Source organism: Phasianus colchicus, chromosome 5 (assembly GCF_987193195.1).
Source record: "Phasianus colchicus chromosome 5, bPhaCol1.hap1.1, whole genome shotgun sequence".
Taxonomy (NCBI): Eukaryota; Metazoa; Chordata; class Aves; order Galliformes; family Phasianidae; genus Phasianus; species Phasianus colchicus.
This window is the reverse complement of record NC_143440.1, coordinates 55,874,288-55,900,579: the sequence shown is the minus strand read 5'-3', so window position 1 is coordinate 55,900,579 and position 26,292 is coordinate 55,874,288. Positions and strand designations below refer to the sequence as shown.

Sequence of the window (26,292 nt, the reverse complement as noted above, 5' to 3'; positions counted from 1 at the left end):
ATAGTAAGATTTTTTTGTGATGTTAGATTTTTTTCTTAAAAATCAGTAGTTCTAGAATCATTGATCTCTTTTTATTTCTATTTTTAAAAAGCTAAATTAACTCCTCTCTCTTAAAATACTAATTTATGCACATTCTTAGTATGTTGTTTTAGACAAAATTTTTGTTTCTTTTTTGCAGAATTGAAAAAGATTACCAAATGGAAATGAAGAAGAAGAAGAAGAGTTTTAACTTGTTAGTCCGATTCCTGTTGTTGGAATTGGAAACATTGGGAAACATTCATTTTGAAGAAGGTTTATCAAATAATCCCTGGTAAACTTCTTAGTATACTCTAAAAGTTCCAGTTATGCTCCATTTGTGGACAGCTGATTCCTTCATCTTCTCTCAATGGTGGACTAGGCTAAAGCTTTGACTCCAAAAGAATGTTTATTTTTAAGAAGAAAAAATTACCCAATTACTTTATAACAACACTGACAGTAATGTTTATTCTATGTTCCTAGAGATTTCTATTGTGAAGGAGCATTAGAAGGTGCTTACATAATCTTTGTATGAGTAACCTTGAAACTCATTTGAGGAGAGATTCAAATTTAGGTTGGCAGTATTTCAAGGGCTGTTTTCTGCTTGAGTACTCCAAGCTTGTCCAGCTCAGCTCTGCCTTCCTACTGTGCTCAGGGATGTTTGTTAGAGCTGCAGGTAGCCCTGTACTTACAGATTCAATCTGAGATTGTTCATCAATAGCGTTCTAATTATTTTTAGCATTACTTTCTCAAGCCAAGGATCTTTTGGTTTAAAAATATTAATAAATATTTTTGCTTAGAAATTAATAAACTGCTCTTCTAAGGAGGACAGTGAATCTCAGGTTTTTTGAACGAGTATTCTTAGCACAAAATCTTTTTGAGAAATACAGTCGGAAGGATTAATGCAAATAATAAAAGCTTTGCCCTATGTTCTTCAGAAAATTTTCCACTGATTGAAAAACTGTGGAAGATACTGCACTTCTAGACTGAATTTCTTCTTAAGGAGTCTGACTACCAAGAAAATTGTTAAAGAATTTCATTGTACCAAATGGAATTACAGAAGCAAGTCTTAGCTGTCAGCACAGAGTCAAGGGCCATGTGTTTATTAAGTGACCTGACTTGTGTACCACAGGGTAGAACAGGGTAGATGGTAGAACAGAACTCTGAGCTCCAGTCCCCAGACTCCCAGCTAGACAGTGGAGCACCTCTTCTTTCTCAAGTTTTAAGCTAGAAACTATTGAAGATTCTTGCAGACTAGTGTAGAACTGCTACTCTGTGAAGTAGGATTTAAACAGGTTATAGATACAAGAATGCAAGTAGAGAAAAAGAACACATATGGTTAGGTGTTGATGTTTGATGCTTAACTTTGAATGCAGTGTTTGAATAAAATTAGGTAAATTCCTTTATCTCCATCTGAGAGAATGAAGTTGTAATGAAATGAAACAGGCTAGATGTGTTGCTTGTGATTCTTTCTTTTGAACAGGGAACAGAATAAAATAATGTAGGTTGAGCTGAAGAAGAAAAAATTAACACTGTTTCCTCTGTGTATTTCCACGTGCAGGTTTAGTTCCTGTTGTGATCTAATTCAGTCACGATTTTGTAGCAGGGATTTCAGAGTGTATGATATCATTGGAGTGAAAATAAACCGTGCATTTAGGGTGCACAATCAAATCCTAAGGTTGAAATTTGAAGAGAAGCTCCAAACGTTTCTGGAAAAAGAAACCTTCGGTGTAGCAGAGTAAGTGCATAAGTGCTATTTAGTGTAGCTCTGCCATGTGAACAAATTAAAATCTCTCATTTCAAAGAGTAAAAAGACTTTGCAAAGCATCAAATAATATAGGACTATGAAGAAGTCTTCCTCAGATAAAGACCTTAAAGACCATTTAGTTTCAACCTCCCTGTCATGAGCAGGGATAGCTCCCAGCAGAGCAGCTTGCCCAAAGACGCATCAAACTGCCTGGAGCACTTCCAGGGACAAGCACACACAACTTCTCAGGGCAGCCTGTGCCAGTGCCTCACCACCCTTACAGTGAAATTTTTTTCCTTATGTCATATCTAAATCTACCTTCTTTTAGTTTGAAGCCCTTACCCCTTGTCATATCACTACATGCCCTTGTAAAAAGTCTTTCTCCAGCTTTCTGGAGCCCCTTTATTGGTGGGCTAGGAAGGTTGCTGTAAGGTGTCCACAGATTTTCTCCAAGCTGAATGCCTTAGCTCTCTCACTCTATCTTCATAGATGTGCTTCTGCTCTCTGATCATCTTCATGGACTCCTCTGGAGTCACTCCAACTGGTCCATGTTCTTCTTATGTTGTGGGAATGCTGACAGGGTCTCATGAGAGAAAAGTTGAGGGGTCACACAGTAGCTTGGTAGAAAATACTAGGCATGAGACGTGCCTCAGATTGATGATGTTAGAATCTGTGTCTTATCTATTCCTAATGTGGCTGTGACAGTAAATGTTGTTATGAATGGCCAGGTTCCTGAAAGCCGAAAGGAACAGTAGATGAACAATGCAAATCAAAGCCCTCTTGGATGTATATGCATCTGTATTTCATTTGTACCACAGGAGAACATATGGATAAGTCAAGGCAGTCACAAAGTTGATTTGTATCCATGCAGATTAGCCCAGTTTTTTATGCAAGTGTTAATTTTGAAATTTATGTCACTGTGCTAACTTATTTCACTTCCTTTCACAAATCAGCTTGAGACTTACAATGCAAACATGGTTTTCATCATAAGCATTGGTAATTATCTGCCCACAACTGTGTCTTCAGTGTCTTAGGACAAGTGGTTGTCCACTTGTAGCTATGAAACAGAACCACTGCTTGCATCCATTCTTTTCTTTGCAATACTGAGAAATTTGCAGACTTGATGTGTCACTGTATTTTTGAAAGTTACAATTTTACCAATTTAAAGTTCATTTACACTTTTGATCTTTTTTTTTTAATACAACATGAAGCAGATTTGTTCATCCCTTACTATCCTTTGCATAAAGTTGGAAACACAAAATGATCATCACTCAAATTATTTAAGCTTGTACTGGGTATCAGATTGTTCCTGTGCTTTTTTTCTCACCCTGGGGAACTCAGATTGGTACAGCCAATAGTATTTGGAGTTCTTTTCGTATTTCCTGGAGAGAACAAAACTTTCCAGGAAGTTCCTCAGAGTATTCTGTATCATGGTGGTACAATATATCCTGCAGGCTGCAAGGAAAACTTTCCTAGTGTGTTATCTCCTAGAATGGATTAGCCGTGATTGATCTGCTCCTAACGAGCAAGAGCCAGGCAATTTATGGCATCAATCTTCCCTAACATGTAGTTATGTAGGAATCAGCCCATGCTTTTTGCTCAAAAAATTGTTCTTAAATTGAAACAACCTTATGGTTTACTGCTAATTTTGGTAAAAGGAGAAATGGCGGAAGGGGAGGGCAGTGAAGTCAGGATACAAAAGAATAATTATCAACAGTGATGTAGTATTTCCTGCTGTTAACACAGATTGTGTTACTTTCTTTCTTCTTGTGCTAAAACTACCTTTGTGGTAGAGATCTTCAGCAAATTAGAGACTTACTTTCTTGCAGCAGCATTGTGTTTTAACCCCTGCACACAGCTCTCACTCACTCTCCTCAAATGGGAAGAGGGTGAGAATCAGAAAAATAGAAGTGTGAGAACTCACAGGTTGAGGCAGTTTTCTATGTAAAGCAAAAGATGAATGCACATGCAAAGTAAAAGAAGGAATTCATTTTCTACTAACGCATTAGCAGGCAAAAGTTCAGCTGCTTCCAGGAAAGGAGGGCTTACCATGTGTCACTTCCTTGGGAAGAAAAATGCCATCATTCTATATGTCCCCCACTTCTCTGACCCAGTTTTTACTGCTAAGCATGACTCCGTATGGTATGAGGTATCCCTTCCATCAGTCTGGGTTGCCTGTTCTGGCTGTGTTTCCTCACAGCTTCTCATGCACCCCCAGCCTGCAGGGCAGCTCAAGAAGCAAAAAAGTCCTTGGCTTTGTGTAAGTACTTTTCAGCAACCACTAAAAACATTGGTGAGTTATAACCACTGTTTTCTTCAAAAATCCAAAGCACAGCATCACACCAGCCTTTCTCCATGAAGAAAATTAACTTCATCCCAGCCAAAACCATCACAAGAGGCAAATAAAAAGGTACATATTTTTAAAATATGATAAAGGAAAGGGAGGCTAATTATACCAGTTGTAAAGACTCAGGGAAGACAATTCTCTCTTGCAAGTGATTTTGAGATTACAGTGAATATTATAGAATTTGAATTTATTATAGTCTGCTATCTTATAAATGCTATCTGCTGTCTTGTCTAAAAGTGTATAAACTTCCTCTGGTTAGAGTAGCTATACTTGTATTTTGTCTGCTTTTGTAACTACATAATGAAAACCTGAAGCCTTTCCCTGTGTCTTTTCTTCTTAAGAAACTACAAAGAGAAGATGGAGTATCTCTTTTATGTATTTAATCCTGAGTGGTCAATTAAGGAAAAGCAGCTGCTTCAGATACTGGAAGATGGCTTTCATGATGTGGAAACGCATGCGGTATGCTATGCAATGGACAGAGGAATGTTATAAGTAAAGGATAGCAAAGGGAGTAGTCAGAAAAGTGCTGCTCTCTTCTCCCCTTTTCTTTCATCAGTTTTCTATTCATTCATGTTTCCTGTTTCTTCCTGTCCTTATCATATTTCTTCATTTTACTCCTGCTTCGTTCTTCACATCTTTATGCCATTTCAGGCAAAGCCATGATTAGCACTTTCCCATTTTTCCTCACTGTCGTCTTGTCCTTTCCTTGCCCTTTCTCTTGCTGTTGCACATCATCTCTTCTCACTCACCACTTCTCATTTGTGTCTCTGTTAGTTTGCCAGTACTGTTGCAGGACTAATTTGAAGGTCTCCACAGTCACTGCTGCAGCACCTCTATTAGCTGCCTGTGGATCACAATGGTTCAATCATTTCTTCAGTCATTTACCTTCAAATTTTCATTTCTGTGTGTTTCAACACAATATTATTTTGTTTTTCCTACCATGGCTATTTTAAATCATATCAAGGATTTTCAGTTCTTTCAATCTCAGTTCCAGTAATGCAGCACCCTGTGGCTTGTTTTGCAAGCCTTGTCCTAAAACTAAATCACCACCTCTTTTGTCCTTAAACACACTAAGATTAAGATTAGTATTTTCTCTGGTATTTCCAGCTACCTAACCCTAACTATTGGTCCCTGCTGGCATGGATCCTAGTTGTTAGCCCAATCATAAACCCTTGAAACTGTCAGTCCTGTCCCAATTACCCGTTTCAGCACTAGACTGAAAAAATAGCCAGACAAGTGTAATATGTTATTTCATGATGAGTAAAAAATTATGATCAGAAAAAGTATTTTCACAGGCTGATAGAATGATTGAGGTTGGGAGGGACCTCTGGGAATCATCTTGCCTGACCCACCATTCAAGCAGTCACTAAGAGCAGACTGCACATGATTTTGTCCAGACAGATCCTGAATATATCCAAAGGTGGAGATATTTCAGATAAGGAAATTTTTCTTTTGGCTAACGAAGGAAAAATATAGAGTAGGAAAACAAATTTATGGCAGCATATCACTCTTCTCTGTTACTCTCCTTTTCTTCTTTCCAGCCTTTTGCATGCCTGCCTTTCTTGTTTCTCTCCAAGAAAAGATCAGATTTTTGGACAGCAAGATTTTATCTTCAGATTTTTTTTGCTATTTTCAGCTTTTGCTTTATTATCATTTGCATGGTACTAGCTTACAAAGGCTGCACTGAGATTCTTCTTTGTGGCATTAGATGTATGTAAGCATAGGGGAGGACAGGCTCTACACATAAAACTAACAATCGGATCTTGTCTGTTTCTCTCATTCTGTTAAAATAACAGCATAAACCATTTTCTTACTCTTTATTCTTCACTTTTCCTGCCTGGCATCCCTTATTGTAATTCATGCGTATATTTTCATGCTGCTTCAATTTATTTACATTTCTATGGGATGGACTAAGTCAAAGATACTTGGGCCTTTAATCTTTGCAGCAGCCTGGGAGGAATGAAGCTGTCCTTCTTTGTAACAGCCTGAACATATGTGAATGTCCCAGAATAGAGTTTCTGAAACAGCAAGCCAAGACAGAAGGCAAAAACAGGAGTGATCCTGAGGAGTCATTCAGGCATGGTAATCCAGAGTTTGGGAGGATGTAAAACTGATGTTGAGTGGCTTGTATAATTGCTGTACTTTGTGTTATAGGTCCAAGGCCAAGAGCTGGTATATGTAACCTTGAAATGAGCTCTGAAACTTTGTGGAAATCTGTTCCAGTGGCGTTTCTGAATATTAGGAAGCTCCACAAAGGACTTGGCTTACTACAAGTAATTCGCAGACAGGAGTTTGAGAATCCATGGGAAATGTTCTCATCCGAGAAATAATTAGCTATATCTAATCTTTTCATGATCCAGAAGCTCTAGGAAAGGGCAGAGCAAAGAAAGGCACAAATACATTGGGTTAATTTGTGTCCAGGACAGGGCACCAAAAGGAAAAATACTTTGTAGGCTGGTTTCTAAGAGACAAGGCTTTGGCAGTCATGCGTGTGACTGTCATTTCTGTGGCTTGGGAATGATTAAATTTCAACCAAATCTAAATAAAATAAAATAAAATAAAAAAATTAGAAGTCTCAAAGATAATAAAGTATTCACAAATTTTGTAGAATTATGGCTAAACATAGATTAGTTTGCCTCCCATGTTCTACTGTTCATTAAATCACTTGTAATTCAGATTTCATTTACTTTAAATACTAGCCAGCTAGAAAAGTTGTATTTCAATGCGTACTTGTTTTTTTGCCAGTCTATGTATTTCATGAAAAACACAGATGTTGATAATGATTCCATGTTTATTTTATATGTGCATGTATATATATATATGTATTACATACTTACTAGACCATTCATCTACTAGCCAAAGATGTCTTATTACATTAAGCACCATAGTTTTATTATCCCATCCCCACTCCCTAAGCTAGAAGCATTGAGTGTCTTCTCTCCACTCTTAGGGACAGTGATAATTGCAAAAGTTTTCCTTGGCCACAGTGCTCCAGTTTGTCCAATGAATCCCATCTGTCAAGTCAATTACCCAGGAGCTAATTCAGTATTCAGGCCATGGAAATGCCTAGAAAGGGATGCATCTCCTTCAGGTAATGGTATGTAGCAGTAGGTATTTGTTAGCAAAAATTTAAGGCTAAAGTAACGTTTGTTTTCTAAGCTGAACTATGTGTTTTCAAAGACAAGAACAAGTCAGAAGATCCCTCTTTGACTAAATATTTGTGCTAGTTTAGTCCACAGAGTGGAAGTGAGCTGTGCCACACTGATTTTAGCCATTAATCCACAGTAAGACTAGCATGCTTCTGAGAAAAACAATGTTATGAGTAATGAGCTTAAATCTGTATTGTATGATGTGCATCCTCTCAGTGATAAATTCCACCTTACCCTTCCTTTTCAAGAGAACACAGAGTGGAGAGTGAGTAATAATTTTACCTCTTCTGTTTGATATTCCTTCTAAACATTCAGGTGCTTAAAGTGAGCAGCACCTGTCGCTTTATAAAGGAATTGGGTTTGTTTCTGGTTTTTTAGAATGGAAGAAAAAGAAACATCATTAGGAAGATGATCACATCATGATGTAACGAAGTACTTTGGGACAGCGCAGCAACAGAAGCATTGCAGGAGAGCAGTCTGCGATCTCCAGACCTAAGTTTGTCTTCCACAGGCAGTGATCTTCATGCTGGAATTTGGCACATACTCATTCTACATGGGCAATTAGATAGTCAGCTTAAAGTCTTTTATGAGTCTGTATGGCAAAGAAAGTCTAACAGCAGGAAGGAATAAATCTGAACTACCTTCATGGAAGGAGATATCTTTGATTTATTAACATTCTGAAATGAATGCTTAAGAACAATATATTTTTTTTCAATTTCCTCCACTTTAGAAATGTGGGCTCCTTTGGAACAGAGAAATTGTGACAGCAATGGATGGCAGTGTGAGTGGTTTGTATTTGACTGTGACCTGGTCCTGCCAGAATACATCGCTGACCTTGAATACGTTACACTGGTACGTACTTTGTTTTTCCTAGTGTGATATTACAGGTCAAGTTTTAAACTTTGCATATCAAAATGAAAAAAGACAAATAGGTGAAATGAAAGCCTGCTCTGCTCACAGGACCTGCCAGGCTCAGGTTTAAGTCTGGTTCTCCTCTATCCATTCTATCAGATCCAGATGAAACTTATTTGGAAGTCAGTGGGACACTTTCTACTCATTGGGGGACCTAGAGAAGGCTTTTATTTTGTAGTTGTAAAAGGCATAACAAAGAAAGCACAAATCCTTTAATTAAGTTTTGATAGTAAATGGAAACGTACTTTAAACATACATCCACTATCAGTAAGAATTCCTTTCTCTGAGGTACCATGCAAGGTGCAACCAATAGTACTGACTTTGCAAAATATCTTGTTTTCAAGAGATATTTAGTGAGCAAATGATTTTTTTAATTGTTTGGTTTGAATTGTGAGTTGTAAAGTTTTGGGAGAAAAGAAAGGAGATATATTTCATTCTCCTGGTAATCCTAAACAAGTTTTCCTCAGGTAAGAACTGCTTCTGTTTATTTTTACATATAACCCATACAATGCTGTTCTTTCACTCATTTAGCTTCATAACTTGCTGCCAAGGTGAAAAGGGTAATTTCAGACTCTGAGCTACTCTGTGTGTCTGGTAGAAACAAAAGAGTATGAACAAGAGTTTATGAGGATATTTAGCTCCAGGGAAAGGAAGGAGTAGAGCAGAATTCACTGATGTATCAGGTCTGCCTGGTCCCATGGCTCAGTTGTAGGCTGCTCTATCATGACTCTTCAGTCCATATGTGTACCTCTTTTGGCTCTAGCCAGAGATATATATGATATATAATGACCTACATAAAAAAATCATTAGGTAGTGCAATGAGACAACTGAAACCTAATTTCTAGCAGATCTAGACAGAAAGATGATTTCCTAACTTGATTGCTATGAATTCCCTGATCAAACTTCTCTGGTTTGATGCTGAATATTAGATTTATTACTTAAATAAAAAGCAAACAGTTTACAAATCTTAGATGCTTTTTTTTTAATATATCTACATAGGTCAAAGATAAGTCTCTATTTTCGACATGCAGCATAATTATGGAAGAGAGAAAGAGAAGCACAGAAGTTTTTATTCCATCTCATGATTTGCAACGTGATGATGAAGTTTTGAACATGGAACCATCAGTAGAAGTGAGGCCTAAGATTACCTGTTTAGATGAAGTAAAAATACTTTCAATAGCTAAGGCCGATATCTACAGTCAGCTACAGGTGAGGTATTGTTGGTTTTTTTTTTAATAATTGCTTTTTTCAGTGAAATAAACATATTACAAAATTGTTACTTTGTTGTGCAGATTGACCAGAGAAAACCAAAAATTAATGTTTCCATTTGAGCTCAATTCTGATGTTGCTTAGGTTTACTTGATATCAGTAGAACTTGTGGTCCTCTGCCCATCAGTTTCACACAATGTGAACTGTTGCTTCCTACTTGATAAAGAATAATGAAAAATATCTGATGCTTCCAATTATGAAATAGTTTCCAAACTGTCCCATTTTTAACTCCAGTTTGTGACCTGTAGTGTTTTTTTTAATCTGCTGCTTATATTCTCAATCCCATTTTTATGATTTTTAAAATATACTTTTTCTTTCTAAAACTTGTTTAAGAGATGATGTTAAGAAAAGGGAGAATAGCAGTTCTGGTTTTGTGCAAACAAAATGCCATCTTTACATTGCAATAAAGGTCACTATAATTCCAGCAACTGTCCTCTTAATTTGCCTTTTCATAAGGGTCTGCATTTTGTGTCTCCTTGGCCTCACTCTTCCCATTCTGCACTTTAAGAAACAGGGGGAACTGCTGAAGTTTCTTCATGTTCCCTTCTTTCATAAGCTGATGGACTGTTTTTCCATCTTACCCAGGTTGCCTTTATTTTGTGAAAAAAAGTAAATATTCTTCAAATAAGTGAAAAATGACTAATCATAACATTTTGTTGTCCTTCAATATTATGTGTCAGTTCGCATTCACCTTTTACAGTCTTTTTATGATTTATCAGTAGGATGGTATTTATATTTTCACTCCAATAGCTGAAGCTTTATATTTTTAAGGCAGCTATGGAGTACTACAGAATTTGACTCTGTGTCTGATAAAATCATAATTTCTGATGTACTTTTGGCCTAGGTCTTGAATTTACATGGAAACAGACTGAAGAAGCTGCAGAACATCTCTAGATTTAAAACACTCCGAAAGCTTATCATCAGCTTTAATGACTTTGCTTCTTTAAATGATATTTATGACTTGGTGAGAAATTAAGGATTTTTCAACTTTTTTTTAAGAAGAATCTTTTACTAGCATTAATATTCTTGCATGTGGGGTGGACTCACAAGACAGGATTGAGGCAGGAAGTGTACATCACAAAAGAATGGGGGCTAACCTAGGATCACAAATGCTGTGGTACTATTAGCAGCCAGCAATTTTCTCCAATTTGAATCACAGTATTACAGCATTTTATCACTCATCTGTCCTTCACAGTGGTCATTTCAGTTTAATAAGTAGTAACACTGAATGTAGTACCTGAATTCTCCCCCTGGCTTTGCCACTGGGCTACTTGATGATTTGTATCATGTTGCTTTTCTCCTTCATTCCTAATAAGTCAAGTGAAGTAAACTATCAAAGAAAAGGTGATTAGAAAGAGCCAAATCTAAAATGGTCTTGGAGCAAGGTGCTAAGGAAGGTATTCATTTTCAGCCTTAGAATGCCACACAATGTGAGGCTGCTTTTGTACTCTTTAGACTGGAATAACTAAACACACTTAAGTGCTAATCAGGACCTCTGGGCTTTCCCATCTTGCTGATGTAGATTCAGGGATCCAGTTCCCAGGTTACCTTCAGGCCACTTAGGAGGATCCTGATATGAACACCAGATGCACTCTCCTCCCTTAAAAACTTCCTGGCTGTCAGTCATGCAGACATAACATGCTAAAGTGCTCTGCCAGGTAATGGCTCCTCTGTAGTCTTTACAGGAGCATGGCTGGAACATACTAGACTTCCCTCAGAGACAGTACAGAGCTGAATATTGGATCCAGTTAAGTCTGTTTAAAGATTCAAAGTATCTGATTACTTTAACCAAAGTTTATTTTGCAATATTTTTGGCAACACAACTATCTTCAAACCTGTATTGTTTTGCAGCCTAACCTGGAGTATTTGGATGCAAGCCATAACCATGTGATCACTCTTGAGGGCATTAGAGGCTTAAGCAAACTGCAATTCTTTGACCTAAGCTGGAATGAGCTGAAAAAGTCCAAGGAAGTTATAAAAATCTTATGTAAACATACTCCCAATTTACAAAGCCTGGACATCAGACACAACCCATGGTATAAGGTAGATATCAGTGCTTGAAATTCCTAGGAAAGCATTCTAACCAGGTCCACAGTTACATCATAAAGGCTTAAAATTAGGTCCTGCACCTTATTGATTCCAAGTCCTTCCAGTGTAAGAAGCTTTATGATCATTTTATGCCTTCTTTGTTCTCACAAAGCCTTCACTTTTTTCTGTGGTCACAGCCTAAACAAGTGCTAGTAAGTGAGCTAACATACAGTTAGTCTCTCTATCACTGTGTGTATCTCAGCAGCAGCACAGCTGTGCTGGCTGGAGCTTTGGAGAGAAAGCCAATACTCAGCCCTTTTACTGACACTTGTACATTGATATTGCCCAACCAGCTTCTGAAACAAATATTTCTCTTTATTTCTTTTAAATCAGTACATTTTAACATTATTTAAATAGCTTAGTGAGGATCACCACAGTTGACCCTTACAAATTGGAGGCACTGAATGACAATCTTTTTTTTAATGGTCATTTAAATACTAAGTTGAGTATTTTGTAATTCAAATTCAGGCAAACAGAATACTTGCTGAGTAGAATATTTCTCTTAAATACTTTGAATAGCAAACCAACAGGAAACATAACTCCATTTAGGCACCCACTGGTCCCTTTAAGCTTCACTGATGCTCTTCAATACTTGTTAAAATATAAAAAGAAATAAGAGCTGCTAGTTCCAGTCTATGCTTCTTTGTTGTGAAGAATTAAGTTTTTATCAGATTAAACTTTTAATTTCGCTAATTTTTTTGCCATCAACTTTGTGTCAACATGGTAAATCTTGTTTATTACACATACCTGCTTCAACATCCAACCACATTTAATTAGTTTAGAGCAAAGCAGAAAATCCTCATTACCTTTCAGAGGATGCATTCTACCAGCTAGCTCATAAAAGACTGCATTTGGGTTATTTAGCAATCAGAATATATTGATAGAACATCCACAAAGACATTGTTATTCATCACATGAGAAATGTGTATTTCATGTGTTGTTTTCAACTAGTGGACAGTCTAACATTCCCTATTTATGGGATACATTCGGTTGATGTCTTGAGGCCTCAGTGACACTTCTAAAACCTTTAAACATCACTCATATGTCCTCTGACACTTTCTTTGCCTTTGTAATATTCCTAGCTCATAAATGGAACTCGTAAATACAGCTCATATATTAATGAGTACTGTAAGATTAGTAGCATTCTGAGCAAGCCATCCAACTCCAGACCAGTTTATTTCCATCAGCATCACATAAAATCAGGAAGATCAAAATTGGCCCAAAGGTAACTTGTGCTGTGTGTTCCTGGCAAACTACATTCCTGAGCTGACAGTAAAATAAACACAAAAGAAATGGAAGTCTCTTCCTGGTATGTACTGGTATTGAAAAGAAGAAAAAGACAGAAAAGAGTAACCTTTTTTTTTTTTTGTCTCCTCAAGCCAACCTCCATCCGGCTAAGTGTCATTGGCCGACTAAAGACTCTCACTAACCTAGATGGAGTCCTGATTGCTGATGAAGAAGCTGCAGAAGCATTATACTATATTGAAGGATCAGTGATAACCCAGGTGTGATATTCTGTTTTGTTATAACTTAGTGAGTACTACCAAAAGGGAAAGCCATGTGAACAGTTCTACACCTGTGTTTGATGTTGTGGATGATGCAACATCAAAATACTTGGTTTTCCATTGCATTTTTGTTATTGTTGTTTTATCTTTGCTTCTATTGGTAGATCTGAAAGTACTTAATAAAATGTAGGTCTTACAAAGATCTCCATTGCTACCAAGAATTTTGCTTTGTCACAGTGTTGAGAACAGTCATGTCCAACTCCTGCTGAACACAGGATGCAAGAAATATTTGCCACATAGAAAGAGCTGAGGGGAAAATAGCTGGCTAATGGTACTATATACTTCTTTTAAATATCCCTTGCTTTAAGGTCTTTTTCAATGGGTAAATTTTCAGAGTACTTTACAACAGGTATGAAGCACATTCTCCCAACCCCTGAGCACAAGAACTCTGGACTATATCTCAAAGCACTCCTGAACCTTAGGCTGAGCTTAAAGTAACACACACCATGGACTGTCTAGTTGGAACTCAATATCATGCTGACACAACGTTTATATGATGAGAGCACAGTCACAGTGCTACTGTCTGCTCACAGTGAAAGCTAAGTAAGATCCTCCTGCAAAGAAGTGGACAGATATCTTCCCAGGAAACAGTCTGTAAGGTTAATACAGAGGGATTTAATGAGGTCTACCTTCTCTGCTGTGAAGTACATAAGTACTGAAAACTTCAAAAATTTGATATGTAAGACCTATAGGAGTATTTCAAACCATTAGTCTTATTAGATCTATGATTTATTATGTCTGCTGATAACCTGTTCCTTTAAGGAACAGAAAATTTGTATGCTCTTTACTGTATGCTGGTGAACTGTGTATGGTATAATTTATAATGCACTCAATAAAATATTTTTTTCTTTTTCCTCCAGGAATTACTGTTGAAATATTCCAGGACTGATGAAGAAAAGCCTCCCATTCTCAGCATATTTTCTTGTGCTACAGTTCTGTCTCAAATCAGCAAGAATAGGGTAGATTTAGAGATACATAACAACTGGTATTCAATGGTAATGCTGGTGCTGTTTAATATACTTACATCAACACTTAGATCAACCTATGTAAATGTTTTCATTTGTTATCTTAGTTTAAAGATTTTATGCTGTTTGATTAAAGCATATGACAGAAAACTTGAAAATCTAACAAGAACTTACCTTGTTTCTGATTATAGCCACCTCCAGACATCTCCCAGGAGGAGGTTTCAGATACCTGAAGGGGGCATTTCAATTGCAGTTTCTGCAGTGCCATTTTCTTTTTCTCATTAAGAGATTTGTAAGACCAAGGAGTGACTTCATGCAGAAAGCAGGCAAAAAAAAGCATTATCTGGTAATTTCTGTGTCCAGACCATTATGATCTCTCCAAGCAAGTCTTATGTAAAGCCATTCAGATTAGGGTTAATTTCACCTAACATTTGTGGTCAGCAGCACAGATAACCATATTTGAACTATTAAGCCTAGGTTCTTTTTATAGGCAAAGCAGACACAGAAACAGCTGTGGAATGTGATCCTCTGAGTGTTCAGAGGGGCACTGCAGTTTGAAGTGCACTGCCCTTTAGCAGAGAGTCTAACAAGCTATCACAGATGGAGATGTCTCTATTGCTGATATGAAATTCTCAGTGGTTCTCTAAAGATTTTGAGTAACAGTGAATCTGTTACTTGAAATAAGTCTCTCCTACCTCTGTCATGTCTACCCTGTTTCTGAAAAAAATTTGGCTACTAGCACTAAGTAATTCTTATTTCATTGTAAAGGGCTAAAAACAGGTGTACTAAAGAACCGGAAGTCTTTTTCTTATCTAGCCCAAATCATCCCACTTTTTAAGATCCATCCTCTAACCAGTATTTGTCTATTAAGCAAGAGATACATTTAGAATGCAACTGAGACTGTTTTGTTATGTCCAGTGCCCAGTTAGATCTGAGCTCTCCGAGTGTCTTAGGCCAGTCAGAAAAAAGTCTCTCCTGGATTTTCTCGTGTCTAGCATTGTAGCGCATTGTAGCAGAGCCACTACTGTAGCTTTTCCTTCACTGGAAGGATTAATTTATGTCTCTTATTTGGCTGTTCATGAGTTCATAAGAATTTGGTATCTTTCAGAGTTCTGCTTGTCTGACAGATTGGGCCAAAAGTCACTGCTGGGATTGAAAGGCAGTGGTAAGGCTAATGGATGGATATAAGGTAGCACAATCACACCAGGCTTTTTTCCTTAGGAAACTGAGCTAACAGGCAGCCACAAGATTCAGAGAAAAAAGATCCAAGGTCAGCCTAACCTGTTGTGACCCATCAGTTGAAATCACGTTAATCCACTTGGTATGAAAGGTTAAAAGCTCCTCTGTCAGTTCAATTTGTTAACACAATATAGAATAGCTAGAGGAAAGCACAGATCTGTTGATAAGCATAGCATTTCATTTTGTGTGCATTAGGGAACTCACAATTACTGAAACTGCCAGGAAAGTTACTGCATTAGCACGTGTCACATATCTTTTGTGACATCAGAGAGAAAGGATTCATAATGGGTAAAATACATACTCTGGGAAAGGAAATACTGTAGCCCAAAATGTCCTTTAGTCATTAAAAAATGACACTGAATGCTTTAGGTTGTATTTACAATACTGGATATTTTGGGTCCCTACAATGCTATTTGATTTTTTTAAATTGAAGCTCTATGGTCATTTTGTTTTTCCATTGCACAATGATTTGTTACCAGACTGCAGTATCATCAGAAAGTAGGGGAGCTGTAGTCATGCAAACAGGTTATGGATAGCCCTGTCTACAGGAAGCTTGATGCCACATACCTGAAGTCAGCACCCATTTAAGTAAGCCCTTTGACAACCTAGACAGCAAAATAGGTATTTCCCACCTACATTTGCTTGTTTCTATCCAAGACTACTTGTATAATCAAGAAGTACACAGATGCTATAATTAAGAAATATATGAGAGAGTTTAGCTAAGCAAGTTGTTACACCAAAAAAGAATAGATAGAGAAAAGAATAGATAGAGAACTCACCCTTGTCCTAGGCTCACTGGAAAACTCCAAAAGGAGAAAACTCCAGAAAGAAATCCTCTCCCCTTGGTAGGCAGCTCTTAAATGGGTCTTGGAGAGGTGGAGCCAGGCTCCACCCCTTCCGGCAGCACAGGTGAATTGCCTTCACCTGTGCTTCCAGGGCTGACTCATTGCTCGCCTCAGGTGATCAATCAGAGGTTCAGGCCGTGATTCAGCAGTTCCCATACGCTACTTCAAGCAAATTAATGAAGGCATTAATCTAGGATGGAAAGAAAAAGAGCACTTTGTATAGAAAGAGCATGAAGTATTATGAAGTTAGGATAAAAGCTGTGATTCAGGACTTAGCATCTGCTAGACTCTGTATCCAGGTTTAAATATCAATCCCCTGGTGTTATGCTGAAATGCTGCTTCCATTACCAGGATTCCATTTCCATCTAAACCAGGCCTGGTTTAGAACAAGTACCTGTAAAACAGACTAGATGCTAAAATAATGTATCAATAGAAGGATTTAAATCACCCAAAGCTATCTCAAGGCAAACACAGGCAAGAAAAAAAAAAGGCTATGTTCAGATTGCTTCAACAGCAAAGATACATTTTGGAACTGGCATACTTATGAGGGAGAAGCTGAGTTTTTTTTTAATTGTATTACAGATTAGCAGTTCTTTCACATAATGAGGAAACATCACATTCTGCATCTAATAAATTGTCATAGGTATCAGTAGGAAATGTACACATTGAAACTGAGCACAGAATAAATAGATGGAATTAAATTGATTGACTGGTTTCTTTTAATTCTAATAATAAGTTTTATTACAGATCACTGTCTTAAATCTGGATGACCAACATCTCTTCAAAATTTCCAACTTGGAAAAACTGGAGCACTTAAGATGGGCATCATTTAGCAACAACAATCTCACACAAGTAGAAGGACTGGAGTCTTGTCTTAACCTCGAAGAACTCACTTTAGATGAAAACTGCATTTCAACACTTGATGGTAATACATTTACCATGGTAGTGGTAATTCAGGCTATTAAGCTAGGACTCAATAGAAATGCTCATAGTGAAACATTATATGGAGGGTGAGTTTTTATTTTCTAGCTACTGTGTGAGCTTTTCAAGTATTGAACAACATGATGTCTGGTTGCTGAGCATATATTTAGTTGAACTGAAGTTAGGGATTGAGGCAGAGAAATTACATTACAGCAAAACAAGTTGTAATGTTTTGGGTTTTTTTTATTTGACATATTTACCTACATTTAATTGATATAATGGTCATGACATAGTTACAGTTGGACCTGTTAACACAAACTGTGTCCCTTATAACTTGTTTTACCATCTCTATCAGCCACCTGTTTCTGTTGCACCTAACTATACATCTTGTACATCTTGTTTGTTTTTCAAGGAATTTCAAAGCTCACCAAACTTACAAGACTCAGTGTAAATAATAACCATCTTACCAGCCTCAAAAGACACGTGTTTGAGAATCTGTCTCATCTTCATTACATCTCTGTTGAGAACAACAGGATCGCATCTTTAGTTGGTTTAAAGAAAACACACTCCCTAATAGAATTATACATAAGTTATAACTGCATTTCTACGAGCCAAGAGATCTATCATTTAAAGGTAAATATGAATTTACTATTTCAGAGGTTAATTTGGTTATGAACACGTTAGAAATATTTTGCTGCTTGGAACTGAGGAAGCTATACTTCAGAGCACAATTCAAGGTTCTGCCTTTGAGTGCTGCATCCATCTAGCTTTACAGTTGGACCTACAGTGACAAGAATCCCACAGTAGCCTTTTTTGACGAGTGCACTTACTCTTAGAAGGAGATACTAAAGCCTCTACTTAGATTGGGCTCAAAACTTCCTGCAGTTAAATATCACATATACTGCGTAGGCCTCAAGGCTTATAAACCAAGAAATAATTTTGCACATCACACAACCACACACGCAGCACTTCCAGTTCATTTCAGCTACCATATGTATGACAAACTTTGTTGGCTGCTGTCAGACACTGACTAATGGGAGCCTGAGATCCTGGTTCTTATTTAAGTTAAGACTCTCTTAAAACTTTGTGAGAAGACAAAGGCTTTTCTAGGGCATGTTAGTATAGTTTTCACTTACTTTGAGAACTCTGTTTGTAGACGGTACATTTGTCTATTTGTAGGTGGTGCAAAATGCTTTTAATATAAATGAAAATATCTGGACTCTCTTAAGAGATCAGTTGGTTTTGACTCTTGCAGGTGACAACGGAAGAGATAGCTGAAAACAGTGTAGCCTGAAAGAACCTACATATGGTTGTTTAAAAGTAATACTAACAAGAGATTTGGTTTGCTCTTCACAGGGTTTAACTAATCTGATAATTCTGGACATGAGTGGAAATGGAATAGTCTGGAAACAAGATAACTACAGATTATTTGTATTATTCCATCTTCCCTGTCTCAATGCTTTAGATGGCATCTCTGTAGTAAGTCATGCTGTATGCAGATTATTATCAGATTTTTTGTTAAAAACATTCTTTTATAAATCAAGCTCCAGATGACTGGACTTACTGACATCACATATGTAACCTTTTCAGGTACTCAGCAATACTCCATTGTTTGTTTCTATGTATTTTTAGTCATTTTGAGATAGAAATTGGCTTTTTTTTTCTTCTTTTTGTAGAAGTACCTACCACTACAGTGTCCTAGCACAATGCTGGAGTTCTAGGGACTTTAACTGTAATCATGAAACATCAGCATGATCAGCTCCAACCATGAAATAATCAGTGTATATTATTTAAAATTCTTTATTATGAACCAACTGAGAGAAGGCAGACTAGTCTGTTGTATAAGAAAAATGGTCACATTTTTAAGGCAAAATGACATCTTTTAAAGTTACTTCAATTGCAAATATTTTTGTGTTTCTTAAATTACTATCACAGTTGTAGATCTGCATTAATATAGCAGACTTCCCTTGAAATGCATTTAACAGGAACCTGCAGAAGGAGAATGTGCAAAAGATTTGTTTGGAGGCAAACTCACCTCTGACATGATTGCAGATAGGCTGGGACATTCAGACTTCACAGAAATGCAAGAATTAGATTGGGCAAACTCTAACATAAGGTGCGGTGATTTTCAGAATTGCACTGTTTGTTAGCAGTAGCATTAGAATGCAGTTAGAATGTGAAAATCTGAAATTAAAACTAGTGTTTACCAAATGTGCCAACTGATAATTCCATTCTGTCAGCCTAAGGCTAAATAGAGAAGGGAGTACTCCATCTGAGCAATGGCAGCTCCAGAACTGCTGGAAAGCAATGAAAACAGCCTAAAGGTATGGAGCTGGTATTCCAGTAATGAGCTGTACAGGCAAAAGGAGCAGAGTTGCAAGCCCATGCTTCTGGTGTCAGAATCAAGTCAATTTCTTACTATTGGGGAAAGGAAACTGTGGATTTGTTTGAGATTTTCATTAGATTGCTTATTTTGTAGGAGCATGTTACCTTTCTTACCAAAAAGCAGCATGTTAGGGAACTGCTTATGCTATGTACATCATTTATATCTTATTTTCTGATATTACGTGTACTCTAATTCCATAATTATATTCTTTACTTAATTCAGAGCTGTAGAGCTGGTGCCAGCAGATCAGTTTAGAAGTGTCAACAGTGTGAATTTACAGAACAACAATCTCACATCTTTCAGTGGATTAATCTTCCTTCCTAATGTCAAGGTGAGTTCATGACAGTCTTTTCTATTTTTAGAAAAAATAATAAACTAATTTCCTTGGATTGAAAATACATCTTTAATCTCATTCAATATCCTGTTTGTCGTTTTTTAACAACAGTAATCAACTGGCAAAAAGCTGATTGTGACCTCTGTTTCAAGTATACACTTGAAAATATTGTTTCACAAAACTGATCCTAAAAAATCAGTGAGTTGCACCAGACATTTTAAAGTACTCTAGACTGACCAATTTTGTTTCTAAAAAATGAAAATTCTGAGTCAGAAAAGTGTAATTGGCAGGCTTGCTAATGTCTTAACAGTGGGGCATTCATTTGATTAACTGTGTTTCCTTTGTAAGGTACTATGTCTGAATTACAATCACATTGAATCAATACTGCCTGGACAAAAATCTGCAGATGAGTTAACAAATAGGCAACAACTGCACCGAAAGGTGATCTCTAGTGGTTATGGACAACAAGAATATACCAAAGGAAGAAGGTACCAGAAGCTTTTAAAGTATGCTTATGTCTCATTTTTAGCCCACTGAGGAAGGAAGAGGTATCTTCAACCAGTAGCTGGAAGTTCCTTGCTGTTCTGTTTTGGGTGTTTTATTGTGCTGTTATGTTGTGAGTATTGGTTTTTGTATTCATTTTGCACACTTACAACATGTTTGACATAATCTACTTGGCTTTTCTGTCCTAAATTCTTTGGGTACAAGTTGTCAGGCCAGTTCTTCAAACTAACAATACCAGTCTTTTGTCACCCATCCTTTGGATCCTGTCACACAGACAACTAGGCACACCTTGACATTTATTCACCTTTCTACAAAGGATTTTCTTTTGATTAAGGGAACCTTCTACCTTTCTCTGGCTGCTGGTTTGATCTGGAACAGTGTGGACATGTACTCCTATCAGACTGATCATTGATATTATGTGCTTCATTCTTCAGGTAAATTTGTACACTATACTACAGAGTGTTATCAGTGTGAAGAATATGGTGAGATAGATAGTATTTCAGTCTCTTGAGCCTGATTTCTGAAAATACAGCTGCCTTGTGCTGTGTATTATTCTGATAGCCATCACAAACACTTATTAAAATCAGTGTGCTCAGCCAGTTCAGGATAAAATAACTTTTATGACCATAAACAAGGCTTTTGTTTGTTCAGCCAGAATTCAGACAGTGGTCTCAGACATAGGGTTTGGATTTTGTGTGGTCCTGTGTGCAGCCAGGAGTTGGACTCAATGGTCCTTGTGTGTCCCTTCTGTGATTTTCTGATTTATCCTGCCATTAAACCTCCTTTTCTTCTCTTATTTCATAAGTGAGAATATGTCATTCATCTTCCAAAGGAGATGGTTATACCTCTTCTTTCTTCCTTCTGCCGTCTACATTAGGTCATGTGTTCTAAAGAGCATTTTCAAATCACCTTTCAGTTTGCAATTCTCATCTGTACACAGGACTAAAACTTCTGAAACCTGTCAGGATTCATTTACTTTCTTCTGCATGTAAGAAAACATCCATAGCCAAATTCAGTTTTATCATATCAGAAAAGTCTTCCAAAGTCCCCACATTTATGTGAACAAATGAACGCTTTTAAAATTTGTTTTATTTCCATGGTCTTGATCCAGAAAACTTGTCCCAGTATATGCAGTAGTTCTACCTCCAACTAGAAGACTTATCAGATTTCTTTTCTATGTTCAGGTGTAATTTTTGTGAAACCTGTTCTAGTGAAACTGCAGTCATCTATACATGCTTTTCATAACTGCGAGTGGGAAAAGCTAATATTCCTTTTTTCCAAGGAAAACCATGATGTTATAGTCTTGTTTAATTTCTTGGTTTAGGGATGCAGGGTTTGAAGAAAATCTGCCTCCAATAATGCAGAGTTTGGAAGTTCTTCATCTGGGCCATAATGGAATTACTGACATGGCCTACCTACAGCTTAGCAGGCTAAAAAACCTGAAGTTTCTATTTTTGCAGGGTAAGCGATGATCATTTTTCTTTACATTAATTCAAGTGTTTTACAGTACTTCCCTTATGTCCAGTCTTACGTGTGTCTTGAATTTGTGGTGCTCTTCTCTGGTCTTAGCCCAGTGAGAATGATGCCCTATCTTTAATTCTTATCATGACTGTAAGTTCCCTCAGCTAATGAGCAACAAAATTTCACACATTTACTCTTGGTATGTTAGGAAATTTTATCAGCCAAATTGAAGGACTTGAAGGTCTCCACCTTCTGCAAGAGTTGGTGCTGGACCATAACCGCATTAAAAGAATTTCACAAGGCTCTCTTGCTGGACAGAGTGGCCTTCAGACTCTCAATCTAGAGAAAAACCACATACGAGAACTGAATGGTTTAAAACCCTTGGTAAAATTAGAGAAACTCTTTCTTCAGTTCAACAGAATTCAGGTAAGTTATATTTTTGTTAATGCTGTAGATTCAGTGAACTAAATGTTGTAGACTTCATTCAGACAAAAATCCCATTTTCTTCTATGGATTTGCCTCAGTAAAATTACCTGTATTTTCCCCCAAATATATAGAGCATCTGCAAGATTTCTGAGAACTCCTGACATAACAACTTTTTAACTTTTAAATTTTTTGTTAACTTTTGGACAGGAATTTTCTGAACTAGAAAAGCTTCAAATTATTCCTAGTCTCAAGGTGCTCTCACTGCATGGAAATCCAGTGAGTATGATGGTTGTCACTGCTACATAAAGCAGATATGTATTTCACCTTAAACACTAAGTATTTACCCTTTATAATTATTGAAACTATTACAATTTTTTTTTTCTCTGAACAGATCATTCTACTATTATTGTTTCAAGATTGAAAACTTAATAGAGTACACGATGGTTGTACTGACTTTTACCTGTCAGTGCAGCAGTGTGATCAGAAGACACTCATTCTTCAGCATATTCTTCTTCATTGTGCTGCAAGATAAATTTAAAATGCATGTGTTTGCATGAGTACATTGCAGAGATGATCTGCCCTTTCACTATTCCAAAGCAGGTCAGATCTGTGAAGAAAGATCATAGAATGTTAAAGGATCTCTGAAATTAAGATTTTGTTTTTAAAATGGCCTCATAGTAATCTTTTTTGCTGTCTTGCACATCACCCCTTGAAAAAGTCCTGAAAAGAAGTTTGAGGTTTCTTGTTTTCCAGACATGCTCCTGTTCTTCAATGTAGAATTGTTGGTTTGCCTTTTTTCTCTCTGAAAACAAACTACTAGAACACAGTAAAGAAAATTCTAGCCTTTCTGATTTTATGAATACATAGCTGTGGGACAGAAGACAGGTAACACTGTCACTGTAGAACAGGATTCATTTCCAAAGTACATCTCAGTGGGGCCAAATGTATGAAGAAAGTCTGTAGGATCTCAGCTTGATGTCTTGAGCACTGCTGAGCTTTAAAGTAGTGTCAAGCATAAATGGAAACAAAAATACATTTTTCATTGTTAGTTTGAGAACAAATGTGACTTTCTTCAGTTCTTCAACTTCAGTTGAAAATATAGGTCATAGTGCTTGTTTTCGTAAATAGGCTCTTGAAAATCAGACTGAAATCTCAAGTTCTAAATGCTTAAGTATTTTTACCATAAATCTGCACTTTGTTTAAAGCAACAGCTTGAAACACATGGAAGAGAGAAGGTGAGGATATATGTTGGAGAATAACATACGTAGTGCAGTCATGGATTCTATTTTCAGTGGACAGCCTTCAAAGGGCTGTATAGAGTGGTAAATTAACTTGTTTCTGCAGTGGGTGATGAAAAGGCAGAAGCATGTCAAGCAAACTGAATGTCATCCAGTAATGGCCAGAATAGTCATATTCTTCTGAGGAAAAAAGCCAAACAAATTTCACTTGGGAAGTTGCTGTTCCAGAGTCTACTTTTTAGAATTTGAGATCTAGACTTCCCCTAAAGGAGACAGAGATGGCAGTCTCAGCTCTCTTCTATACAATGTGGCATTAAGGAGGAGTACCCCACAGGGTAGTAGGAGCAATATCTGCCACTATGGTCCACACTACAGATAGCATATAACCTTTTCTTTTCAATAACCTTTTTTATTAAAATAGAACACTATTGCTAGCACTTTCGGCCTCCAGTGCAGCCTGCATCTCAATGCCTCTTCTTAGAAAAGTGTAAAGCTGCTTCCTAGTAACTTCTTTACAGGGAGCACAGTGCATTTGAATTCTTGTGTGTTCTGAAAGCTATGACAAGTTGCTGCAGTCCTGCCTAATACGATGGCAAAGGTACAAACATTTCCCCAGGGTACAACTTTGCCAATGGAGTCATTCATGGTCACTTGAAGTTGAAAACCATTGTTCAGTGATGTATGGTCATTTACACCCAGTTTGGATTCTGTTCCTAGGAGAGCAATATTGGTCTGAGGTTTAGTTCAGACACTTAGTAATGTTGCTGAGGTACTATCAGATTGTCTTATTGGATGAGGATCCCATTTCTGAGTTAAATTATATTTTCTTTATACAGGTTTATCTCAAGAAGAACTACCGTTCATTGCTTCTCATCCAGCTGCCAGCACTACAAGTGTTAGATGGAATCGCAGTAAATGCAGAAGAGAGGGTAAAAGCTGAGTACCAGCACTTAGCAAGTTTATAGCAAATGTTACTTAAACTCGTAGGACAATATTCACGTCACTTATTCTCCTGTGGATCTTGCCCTAAAATTGCCACTGATTATGAAACCAAGAGAACGCGTGACAGCAGTTGGGCGTCTGCTGCAACCATTGTCTGTCACATTGACCAATGTTATTACTCATTATTTTCTTGTGCTCACCCATCTGTCAGTCTGTCTGCATTCATTGGGTGTGCCTCATCTCCTTTTACAATACAAACACACTGGAACATAGATTTTTGGTAAGATTCACAGTTAGGTTGCCTAAATATAATAATAACAACAGCAGAGAGTCAGAGAGGAGGCTAGCTCAACACGTGTCTCCTACAAACAGAAGGTTCATTGTCTCTGTGGTTCTCTTTATCACTACGACTCCGCTCACTGAAAGAGTTTGTTGTCAGCACAACTGATCTGTGTTTTCTATATCACAGCATGAAATTTCTCTAGAGATTTGTTGGATGAACAGAACTCTTTCCTCGCAGCTCAAAAGACTGCAGTATTCATTTTAACCAGCCTTTTCCACAGAAGGATCAACCGAGAGTAATGAGATCTGGAGTCTGTTCCCACTCTGCTGTGCAAGGCAGTTCTCTCCATGTATCCATTTCATACTTACACAGCACAGAAACAATTCTGTTACACATTTGAAACACAACTATTAAGGATGCTGAAAGGCTTCAGTAAGACTGGATTTACTCTCATCACCCTTGCCAGCTTTTCCTCAAAACTCTTTGCACAGTTCTTTATAGACAAGAAGCACAGCCAGTAGGTATCTACACCATAAAATTGTTCCAAATATCTTTTTCAGTTCTTTACTGCCACTCTCATCATATTCAACCAAGTCTAACCACACCTGTCCTTTATTTAGCTCTTGTCAGAAATTTCTTGGCGTACTACAGAGTAAAAGCTATTACTCAATACTGATATTAGTCACATCTTCACTACTGTGCCACATCTCGGCCTTAATGTTGGTAGTAGGTCACTGCTGAAACCAGGAAGATTAAAATCCCTGTACACAGTTCTGTCTCAAAAATGAATCTGTCACAAGTGTATTATCACAGATCTTTGAATGCTTACATTTACATCTTTGCTTGGAGTCTCAGGACCTTTGTAACTTCTTGTCCTAGAGAAACACATTTTCCCACTTAATGCCACAGTGCTTATATACAAGAGTTCAAAGCACTTTTGGATTGAGTAATTTCATGTGTAAATGTTTTATTTCAAAACTGACCTGTACTTTCATTCCATGGATATCACTTAAATAAAAACATGGCAGAATGAGCAAAGCAAGAGAAAGCAACTGAAGCAATGTAAAGACTACCTTTAGAGAAATCTCTGTTTTATGTTTAGGTTCAGTGAAGATGTTATATCTCATTAGCTGCAACAGAACTGAGCCATTTTCTCATTAGATCATTCAAGTGGAACGACACAAAAGATCTTTCATGTTTGTCAGTTGCATTTTAGTTGTGCTTTTTAAAGTGCTTGTTAGAAAGCAAGAATTGAAACCGTATGGTGTTGTTTAAGCTTAGAAAGTGCTCTTGATCTTAAGCTTCAAAAGAGATTTTCCCAGAAACACTAGCACTGTGTTTAGTTCTTTTTTAGGTAGACACCAGAACACTCTGTACATAATATTGTTTTTTCTTTTCAAGCTATTGATTAAATCTCCTTCTAAAATGTTCGCTGCTGAATTACAGATGAGTTACAGAAGGCAATCAATTGCTGTTGCCATTCAGGTGTATACAGTCCCATCAAAATTAACACATTGGCATAGACTGGCATACAACTTTAAATCAGTTGCTACAAGAATTGGTGACCACAAAGTGAGACTTGTGAACTACTGAATATTTATAAATGCCATATAGAACCTTCCAGAGGTAATTTTTTATCTGTTGCCTATGCTCTGT

At 37.2% G+C, this 26,292-nt stretch overlaps 1 protein-coding gene and 1 long non-coding RNA gene across 14 annotated transcripts in view; one reads left to right on the top strand and one right to left on the bottom strand.

Moving 5' to 3' along the window:
* The window catches only part of LRRC9 (leucine rich repeat containing 9), a 51,495-nt gene that overhangs the window by 10,057 nt on the left and 15,146 nt on the right, over positions 1-26,292 (top strand). For 10 of the 13 annotated variants that reach the window (XM_090141843.1, XM_090141842.1, XM_090141839.1 and 7 more), the window contains 21 exons: positions 179-310; positions 1,577-1,753; positions 4,451-4,568; positions 6,056-6,191; positions 7,060-7,206; positions 7,989-8,110; positions 9,170-9,379; positions 10,284-10,403; positions 11,291-11,482; positions 12,907-13,032; positions 13,953-14,087; positions 16,889-17,066; positions 17,475-17,695; positions 18,419-18,541; positions 19,048-19,178; positions 19,671-19,779; positions 20,131-20,270; positions 21,611-21,747; positions 21,956-22,173; positions 22,381-22,449; positions 24,248-24,340. In XM_090141843.1, the coding sequence (XP_089997969.1) occupies positions 179-310; positions 1,577-1,753; positions 4,451-4,568; positions 6,056-6,191; positions 7,060-7,206; positions 7,989-8,110; positions 9,170-9,379; positions 10,284-10,403; positions 11,291-11,482; positions 12,907-13,032; positions 13,953-14,087; positions 16,889-17,066; positions 17,475-17,695; positions 18,419-18,541; positions 19,048-19,178; positions 19,671-19,779; positions 20,131-20,270; positions 21,611-21,747; positions 21,956-22,173; positions 22,381-22,449; positions 24,248-24,340 (3,034 nt within the window). Of the gene's footprint in view, positions 1-178; positions 311-1,576; positions 1,754-4,450; positions 4,569-6,055; positions 6,192-7,059; positions 7,207-7,988; positions 8,111-9,169; positions 9,380-10,283; positions 10,404-11,290; positions 11,483-12,906; positions 13,033-13,952; positions 14,088-16,888; positions 17,067-17,474; positions 17,696-18,418; positions 18,542-19,047; positions 19,179-19,670; positions 19,780-20,130; positions 20,271-20,620; positions 20,721-21,610; positions 21,748-21,955; positions 22,174-22,380; positions 22,450-24,247; positions 24,341-26,292 lie in introns of those variants that run through there. The other 3 variants (XM_090141835.1, XM_031605341.2, XR_016467149.1) reach the window with 3 other exon arrangements.
* LOC149917945 (uncharacterized) overlaps positions 16,258-26,292 on the bottom strand; it is a 34,957-nt gene continuing 24,922 nt past the window's right edge. Inside the window, exon 3 of the long non-coding RNA XR_016467151.1 lies at positions 16,258-16,331. This is a non-coding gene — a long non-coding RNA (uncharacterized LOC149917945). The remainder of the gene's footprint in view (positions 16,332-26,292) is intronic.